A 10,364-nucleotide genomic window follows, 5' to 3' on the forward strand; every position below is an offset into this window, starting at 1 on the left:
ACGCCAGAAGGGATTAAATTTTGGACTAAATTGGTATACCTTTCAAACGGTTGGGATTTTTGAGTCCTTATTTCACACTTGACCGGAAGAAAGATGTGAATAATTGCTTAGGAAAAACTTTTTTCTTATATTTCAAGCCACATTTTCTGGAAATTGGAATTTCATTGCGTAATGTAACGCTTTGGCATATCTTGACAATCAAAACGATTACCACTTGAATAATCGATCATAATCGATTATTATTTAATCGTAACTAATCGATTTTTAGCCAATTACGTTTCTCAATTCGTAAAACTTAATATTAATTTAATTTAATTCAATACTCAAACTTTCTATTGGATATTGTTTGTTTTATTAGGGATTCGTGATGTTTTTTTATGACTTCTTGAAATTTAAAATATCCGTTTTATACGGATTATTATACTGTTTATACGAAATGTAGAAGTTTATTTCGTGATAAAGAGTACTGCCTGGGGTTTATTCATAAAAAGCAGTGGCTATATAACCAAACAGACTGAATACATTGTTCACGCCGATATAGATTGACGCTCGTTTCGATAACCAAGTTATATCATCTTCAGAAACTGAAGATAAACTGTGTATTCTAAGTGCCTTCAAGCCCTCGAAAGCTCCTGCATAGATATCTGATTTTTCGAAATCTTTGTCTGACTTTTGTATATGTTAATATTTAATTTCTTATTTTTTAGACCTTTTAATATGTTTATACTTCTAAATTTTCTTGATTTTTGGAGTCTTTTGTTTTAAAAAACGTCAAATTTTTATTTGTATTTCAAAAATTACGAAAAAAAAAACGGAATAGGCCTAGAATCAAGAAGAAGAAGAAGAAAATTCAATGAAATAATGTCGAAAAATAGACAAAAAGGATACTAAATATGTAATTGTTATTGAAAATTTAATAAAAGAACGTCTAAAAACAAAAATATACAAAAACAAAAAAAAGTAACGTGTAAGTCTTACATTAAACGGAGTCAAAGAAAAATATTTAACAGTGTAATATTTATTTTAAAAAATGGTAGTTTCGTTGTTGTTGAGTTCCAACCTAAAATTCATCACCTTGTATATGTTGGAAACGATAAAAAAATCAAAAATAATTGCTCATAATGGATAGAACAAATTTTTAGAAAAATATAGAAAACCAAACACGTTTATCGGTTAAATAGTCACGCCCCGATTCACATCAATTTGCTTTGTACGTTTTTTTTTGTTGACGTGAAATATTTTTGGTTCATGGTTCATGCGCGCTTTTTTGCACTTATTTTTTACGACCCTTTTTCAATTAGAGTTTATTGGTTCGTGTTTAAGTATCCATCTTTTTATAGCGAGTGGAATAAATATGCATTTTTTGCAAATTGATCATCGTAATTTTGAATAATTAAAAATGTAATAACAAAACTCATTTACATTTTTTTAACATAAGAAATCCAAAAATGATAATGTATAAATTAATATTGATATAGTTTCCGCGTCCTGATCAAACCCTGTATAACAGAGTTATTTGATAGATACTTGAGTTTCGTGATACGGCAATACTGATGTGAATACATATATGAAATCTGTCATTGTCATCATAAAGTTTGACATTTGTAATGGCGAACGTGTTGTTTATTACGATTTTCGACGTAGATTAAACCAATGTTGAAGAATTCGGTGATGAAACCCAATCTCGCGGACGTTGTTATGAACCCACGTTTCATCTATAACATAAAACGGTTTTATTTCTGTTAAACGCTCGATGGAAACATTTTCGCGTCGATGGTTTTGTTTCAATGTGCGCAAACGCGGCATCCATGTTGTACTCAACTTTCTAATGTCAAAATTTTCAGTTAAAACACGATGTACATGTCAAGTATGTTTGCTATGAATAAACTGAACGATCCACGAGATTTCAGAAAAGATAATCGTTTTCTTCTCACTTCTCATTTTGAAAACATCGCTATACATCGTTTTCCCTGGCTAGTATCTAAAAGATTCAAGAATGAATTTTACAACGGGACGTAAAAGTGCTTTTTACGACCCCCGATATTAAATAGAATCATATATTGCAGAATTCTACGTTTAAAAACTACACCAAGAAAAATGTTAAAAAACTCATCAATTTAATCGAAAGATATATTCGAAAGACTATGGTAGAAACGGTCTAGAAACAAACAAAACATCATAGAAAAGAAAAAAAGGAAGTTTCAAAACGCATCTAAATAGGAAAAGAACAAATTATAGTCAAAACAAATAAAAATTTAAGCGATTTTTTATCAAATTGCAGCGTTTTGTTAGTTTAAGTTGAATGAAATTCATAATTTTATCATATCTGGTATACGAGTGAAAATTCTCTAAATCTGTTGATTGCATTTTAGATTTTAAGCCATGCAAAACATTTTAAAAAGAATATTTTTTTTTCGTAATATCAACAATTAAAAAGTTAGAGTAGGTAATTTTTAATTTGTTACATGTTTCTCAGTGTACTTTTATATAAAACATGGAAATTCGTAATAAAAGTTGCAGACGGTGGTAAAATGAAGCTGTTAAAGTAACGACGATGTTCAGAAACTATAATTTTGTATAATGTTCAAAAAACAACAACTTATATATATTTAAATAAATTTATTCATACAATTTAACAAATTAAAGTTATTTATTTGAAAAAATGATTGTTAATAATAACAGTATGAGCTCTAATAGTAACTATTCCAACATCATGTAAATTTTCGGGATCATTGTCTGGTTTTTCTTCACGATTAGAAGTATTGACAGCGTCTTCATCGAAAGCTACTTCTAGTTGAGGTATTATCGTATCTTCGTTATCGTTTTCAATAATAGTACCCAGTTTGAGATCTTGTTTAGAACTAGAAAGTTCGCTTAACATAATAGGTACCTTCAAATCTTCAACGCTTCTTTCAACTGAACTCACGAATCTTGGTGGTACTCGAGGTAATTTCTCCAAAAATACAATGGGGAATGTACATTCCGTTTGCGTGGAAGTATCGCTGGTTCTTCTTCTCAATATATTCATGTTCATTATTATAATAAACGATTCAGTAATTATGACAGATGTCAAAACAGATCGGTCAATTTTGATATATAAACTGTCAATTATTGTTGTAGAACTAGTGGAAATGTGCCTATGATGGACCCCTTAAGGAAATATCATTACAACTTTTTTAGTTTTGGACTTATTAATTTTTTTCACATGAAAATATATACTTAGCTCGAAGTTTATTATAGTATAGGAAGATTTTTCTGCCAAATAATTTCCAGTTTAATAGCATAGCTATTTTTAAAAAAGTAGTCGAGGGGTCCATCATTGGCACACATCTGCCCATGTCGGACCCCTTTAAAATAAATGAAAAAAAAAATGTCTTTAAAGTTTTATTAGAAAAAAAATACAGAACAAACTAACATCAACTTAGGTACAGAGCTCACAAATAAAAGACTTGCAATGGAAGGAAACACCAGCGCACTCATTATGGCACCACGAGTTACATTTTTGACAACGAATCCACTTTTCTTTTGCACGTGAGTGCGAGAATAACTCATTGCAGTAAAGACAGCTAGCATCATCATCTGAGTCATCTTGTCCCTTTTCCAAAAAGTTCTCTAAGGCGGATTCATCTTCATCAGAACTGTCATTTTCAATAACAAGTTTCCGTTTTACTATCCTGGCTTGTTGTTTTCTTATCTTTGTTTCCTTTTCTATAACCTTCTCTTCGAGTTCATGAATTTCTGGTGTTGAATTCAAATGACCAGTTTTTCCCCTTCTTCTGCATTTTTTTATCAGTACCAATTGCTACAGTTTGCGGGGGAGGACAAATTTCCTTTACAGAAATGTCGAGAACTGACGATGAAGACATGTTAAGACCAGATGTGGATGGGGTTTGAATTTCTAATTCCATTTGGTTCTCGATGATATCTCCTTGAGCCTCGGGAATCTGCTTATCCGTTGCTAAAGCTGGTGCAAACTGCCAGTCCTCGAAGACATGAGGATTGAAAGGATGAATGCCAGTCTTTTTGAACGAATTTATTGCATTTGATGTTACAGCACTCTTCAAATAAGCTTGATTGAGAAGACCTGCTATTTTGAATTGAGTCACTGCCTTCCCCGGGTTTTGACGAAGCCATAATTGAATTTCTTGATCAAAATACGTATGAAGAGGACGGAAGAATCCTACGTCCAATGGTTGAACGTGATGTGAACAATCTGCCGGGAAGCAGAACACAATTACCCCATTTTCTTTTGCAAACTGAAGAGATTCGAGACTCTTATGGCTACTGTGCCCATCTAGGAGCAAAAGAACCTTATTGTTATTAGATGCTTTCGTATACTTCACGAAATGCTTTAGCCATCTACAAAAAATTTCACTGGTCATCCAACCTTTTTCTTGTACGAAAGCTATGCTACCAACGGGAGCACCGTTCATAAGCTCATCGTTCATCCTTTGACGAGGGTAAATAAGAGCAGGAGGGATGTAAGTGCCCATGACATTCATTGCGCACACTACGGTCACGTGCTGCCCACGCTCTGCACTGCTGAGTGCACCAACTTGCTTCCGACCTTTTGAAGCGTAAATTTTTTGACATTTCTTTTGGACCGTAGTCAAACCTGACTCATCCATATTAAATATATTTTCGGGAGGAAAGTTGTACTGCTCCAGAGTGTTAGATAGTGCATTGAAATAGGCTTGAATATTAGGCTTGTTAAAAGCCTGGGCTCTAGCTAATGATGTACTTTCTGGACTACGCAAAGAAATTCGTGGATTGCGCTTCAGGAATCCCCTCACCCATTTCCAACCTGCTATTTTTGTTTCACGATTGAAACGATGCTCTATTTTATTTTTTTCGGCTACTTCGAATACCATCCGCCGCAAATATTTAGAGGTTAAACCAAAAAAACGTGTTTCCATATCAATAATATATCCTGCAATCTCCTCTTCGATGGCTTTAGAGAAAATTGCGGTTCGTCCTCCCAAATTACCCTTGGAACTGTCCTGTTTAGCCAAACGCCTTCGCAAAGTTGTTTTGGGAACATTGAAGGTCTTTGCAGCCAACTTAAAGCCCATACTGTGATCTTGTACGTTCTCAATATCCTGTCGCATATCATGCTCGTCCCACTGTTGTCTTTTTTTGGATGCCATCTCTATAAATGGAAAAGAAAAACTACTAAAACAATATATTTATTTTGTTTATTTCAGTTCCAATGATGGACCCCTGGTCCATCATTGGGATCCGTTAAGTAGTCCATCATAGGCCATATTGCATAAATCAGATAAAAATCTCAATTTTTTTTGTTCTCCGCCATAACCTCAATTTTTACTCGCCAATCAACATGCAACAGTTCTATCAAGCTGTAGTATCAAAATCAGATTCTAGCTAAGAGTAAAACAAAAGTTATCTAACATCATGCCATGCTACTTTGTTATATCAATACATACCAATTTCAATTTATTTATTTATTTTCAAAAAAATGGTTTAGATTCGCAAGAGCGCTTGTAAACAACTGACTATAAGGATCAATCAACCCAACCAATATGGTGGTAGTGTAATATGCGCGGTAAATTTGAAAATATAGCTAGTGGTCCATCATTGGCGGGGGTCCATCATAGGCACATTTCCCTTACAAAAACCATATTTCAAATATTCAGCAATGTACTTACGTTTCGGTTTTACCTTCTAAGGGATTTCTTTTAAAAATTCTCAACTAGCCTAATGGAAATAAGTTTTGCATTGAGATGTTTATTATTATAAATTATTGATAAATGAATTTTGTCTTATCACTTGTTTTTAAATAAGAACTTTCAAGGCACTTACCATTTAACCAATCTAATCACTTTGTACAAATTCAACATTATATGTGCAAATCGAACTAAACGAGTAATGTCCTCAAAAGTTCTGATTGTATGTGAGTTGGTTGAGTAATTATAGATTATAATAGTGACTAGCTAAAACGTTGAAATAAGGTGTGAGAATGCTTATCGTTTCAATCGTAAATGAAAATGATTTTGTTGAATTTCTCTGAGCAAAATTGAATCCTATTTAACAAATTATTTTTTTTAGTATTTTAACATTATGCTTAGATTTTATGTTTAAGGAAACTTAACATTTAGTTGAAAGATATTTTAGGAAAGGAAAAGTAAGTCCTACCTCTGTTTTATGACCCCGGACACATGGGTCACACAAAGGACTCTTTTTTACTTTTCGGAGTAATGCATATATTTTAGTAAAACATCTGTAATTTTACTATTCTTAAGTAGAGGCTTAGACCTCATTGTAAATATTTTATTATTAGTTTTTAGTTAGTACAAACCGACTCTTTCAAGCGTGAGGACGGTTCTCGAAAACGTAGTCTTTTAAATAAAGACTTAATATATGAATGTTAACCACTGTGTATTTCATTTATAAATATAAAACCTAATAATCAAGATTACCTATCCATAACTTTCAACAGATTTCTTTCTGAATTTGATTGATACAATCATACATAATTTCGAATTGTATAAGTATGAAGAATTGGAAAATGGAGCCGAAGATACCTCCAATAATGATCTTTAACCGGAATGGATACAATTGTGCAATAAATGTTTGATTGAATTGCATAGTGGCAAATTGAGGAGAGTTAAATGAGAATTGAGAAAACGAATGACAATACCAATACTAACAATTCCAGATCAAATAATACTTCGAATGGCTAATGAAGATGATTTTTTAACAAACTTTATTGAAAAAATTAACAATTTTTCGCTTCGTCTTTCTCGAAGATTTCGCATATCTATATATGAAGCTGTACTTTTTGAGTCTGTTGAGCAGCTTCATTTTGACGGCTTTTTTAGCCTGTTTAACGGCTACATCCATCCTGAGATTGAATTTATTGAATTTTTCGTTCAGCACAAGGTTATCGTCGATATTTTTCAAGAACGGTTTCAAATTTTCGGCCTTCACCCAAGATCTATTCATTGTGTCGGAATCGAAAAATGCCACGTGGTATTGCGTCTGAAAATAATCGTTATCCGTCAATACACAGTTTGACTAACTCCATTATCGAGTACCTTGTGTCGTTTCAGGTATTTTATCAAGATAGATTACGGAAAAAAGTCGATTAATCACACTGTATATAGCCATCAAAATTTACAAACTCAATATAAAAAATAATAAACCTGTATATCAGTTTACAAATTTCCCACTCTCCACTTTCAATTGATTAAAAGCTCTCCTTCGAAAAGTTCATATGGCAACGCTACAGTTCATTGGTGGTGACGAATCGAACTTATCTGCAGGAGTCACTATAATATTTTTAACGTTAGCATATTTTTCCTCCTTTGGAGCTTGGAATGATACCATTGAGTTTTGGTTTTGATAAGTTTGTTTTTTCTTCTCCTTAACCAACTTCAACCAGTTATTGAACTTTGTCACTACCAAATATTTGTAATACAAATTGGTTTCTTTACTCAAAGACGACGGCATTTTAAAACTTATATAATTTTAATATACAAAAAATACTTATTTACCGTCTTATTTTCATTCACTTGAAATAATATTTCTGACAATTGTTGACTTTTGAAATCAAACACATTCAAATATTTATCTCGTTAACCAATCGAAATCATCAATTGATGATATCTTTACGTATCGGAAATGAAAAATAAGAAAAAAACGTATTTTCGCGTTGCACATCACGAAATAAAACCGCTATAGTTACGATGATTTAACTATCTGAAACAAATAAAATTAAAATATGTAGATATATATGTAATACCAACTGTCCATATAGGAGTCTTACCTTTATGAGTAATAATAGTATTACCATTGTATTAAGAATATTCTTTATACAATGATATTACAGTATATGTAGACATCGTAATATAACCAAAATAATATTTTACAACGGTGCCTAGAAATATTTTTTGTGTTGAAAGGGAAAACGGCAACATACCAGTACGTTGTGAAGTTGACTTCTAGTGTGATTAGACAGCTTAGGTTATTGCGTATCTGTCATTATATTAAGTTATAAACATAAAAAGGATATTTTTATTCTAATAATACCAAAAACAACAAGTTATGCATCCGAGACTTTTCAATGCATAAATAAATAATTCGGATTACGAAATTAAAAACGAAAATTCATTAGAACAAAAAACTCTTTTCTGGAAACCGTAAAATAAGTGGAATAACTTTAAAAACATATAGAATTATGGACTTGCTTATAAACCGCATACCAAGTAGTATTCATGATTATGATAATATCATAATTATATTATAAATATGGATTTGTCAACACATATTATGAGCTGTACTTGTAAATGATAAGGAAATATTTGAAAAATTGTCTAAGCTGTATGAAGGAGATACAGAACAATTAAAAGGTAAGGTCACTAAAAATTTTTCAGCTATACCTATAAGAGAAATGACAATATATCTGTATTCATAAGCGATAATAATAACCACAATGAGAGGCGATGAGTACACATTTAAAAAACTAGAAGACCAGAAGCATGATGAAATCTGCAAAACGTGACATAAGCATAAAAGGTATTGGAAATATACATTTTGATGAATGCTTTCTTCAGAATGTTATAATATTTTCACTGGAACACAAAAGTTAATTGTCAGACTGGATAATAGAATACATAAAAATGATTGAAACTAAATTTGATACAAAAGTTCATAAGTAAGAGCGGAAATGATGGAGAATCTACAAGTAAACGAATGAAAGAATATATGAAAAAATGAGGTATTATTCTTGATTAACTCCAGCATACTTTCCATAACTTTATGGAAAAGTGGATTGAGGGTAAATGACGGACACTAAGTAATCTAAGTGTATTTGGCTTAGATGCTTATGCTAAACATTTAGAAAAAACCTCAAAATTTGACAAGAAAAATAAAAAACTTCAGGTGATAGGATACTCGAATGGATATCGGTTCTGGAATAAAATTGAAATACAAAATATAAAAAAAATAACTACGATATTAAAAGATAATGAAGAAACCATAAGTCAAAAACAAGATAAAAGTAATGTGAAGAAGAGCCACGATGAGGAAAATGATGTTGAAAACAAAAAACAAGAAACAATAAAATGAGAAGTGTAAAATAGTATCGAGGACAACAAGGTACAGGAAATAAGGATATGAAAAAGAAAAATATTAATTCCTCAAGAAGCTTGAACAATCTTAACAGCACTTTACCTCTTGAGAGCCACCTTACTTCACAATGAAGCTGGTATGCTTTGAGCTCACTTCCCATTCTATCACACAGAATAGCAAAAAGTCGGGATGCTTAGGCTGCGACTTGATGAAATTTACAACCTTCACTGTATTATCAAGCGCCGATGGTTAAATTCTTTTTCTGTTCAAGGTCACATGCCTTCAAATTGATAGTTATGCTGCAGTTTTGTCATTTTTCAGTTTTTAGGAAAAAATAGATTAGATAGTTACGTATTTTTATGTATTTTTATCGTATTTCTACGTCACAATCGTTGTAAAGAAGTGATTCATGAGAAAAAATGCAAATAAAATTTGAAAACTCCATTTTTTTGGCCAGCTTATATAATATCAACCAAATACTTTATCAAAATAAAAAACAAACTAGACTAGGTACCTAATCATTATAATTACCTAATTATAAAATAATATTTCTGGCTTTGTGAGTGGCAAATTTATCAATAATTTCCGTAAAAACTATTTTTTCACAGATTTTGAATTTAATTTGAAGATAGATTTTCTTTGAAGAGTCACTCTATTTTTCAGAATACTCATATTTTTTCTTGACCTTCATCAGTGTATCGAAATCAGAACTGCTGAACTGTTGCTGTAACCAACAAGAACATTTTTCTTGTTGGTTACAAGAGTTATTCATACTTTCAGAAGCACTTAAAGTTTCAGGTGAGTGAAATAATTAAATTTCTGAAAATTTGGATGAAGCGGCTCTTTCAGACTGATGTAAAATACAAAATCAGCAAAAAGTATGCATTAACAACATTTTCCCAACGGACAATAAATACCTTTCAGAGGTTGAGTCTAAACACTGCCAAGAAGTACCTGTTTTAATATCCCCAAATTTAACATAACTTTTTGCCCGAAAACGATATTCTCTGTAAATAAGCGAATTCTTTTATCAATCACACATTCTTTTACAAAAATATTTTTTCAGGATTTTCCTCCATTGAAAATTGTCTACTTTGAAATGAGATCCACAAATATAAACTTCTTCTGGTAAATCGAGTAAAAATGAGACAGCAACTGAAATAAATGAGGAAAGACCGTTTCGATTCGAAGCCAGTCTAACAACATCCATAGAGAAGAGACTATTGTGCAGATTGGGAAATATAACGATAACCTTCAACGAGGAACATCAATCC

The 10,364-nt window shown here is 31.8% G+C and overlaps 1 protein-coding gene across 1 annotated transcript; it reads right to left on the minus strand.

Moving 5' to 3' along the window:
• Positions 1 to 3,728: 3,728 nt before the first annotated feature.
• Positions 3,729 to 5,147, minus strand: LOC130903093 (uncharacterized). The gene has a single exon (XM_057815354.1). The coding sequence runs from the start codon at positions 5,145 to 5,147 to the stop codon at positions 3,729 to 3,731; it is 1,419 nt and encodes a 472-aa protein (XP_057671337.1).
• Positions 5,148 to 10,364: the final 5,217 nt, after the last annotated feature.

This window comes from Diorhabda carinulata, chromosome Y (assembly GCF_026250575.1).
Source record: "Diorhabda carinulata isolate Delta chromosome Y, icDioCari1.1, whole genome shotgun sequence".
Classification (NCBI taxonomy): domain Eukaryota; kingdom Metazoa; phylum Arthropoda; class Insecta; order Coleoptera; family Chrysomelidae; genus Diorhabda; species Diorhabda carinulata.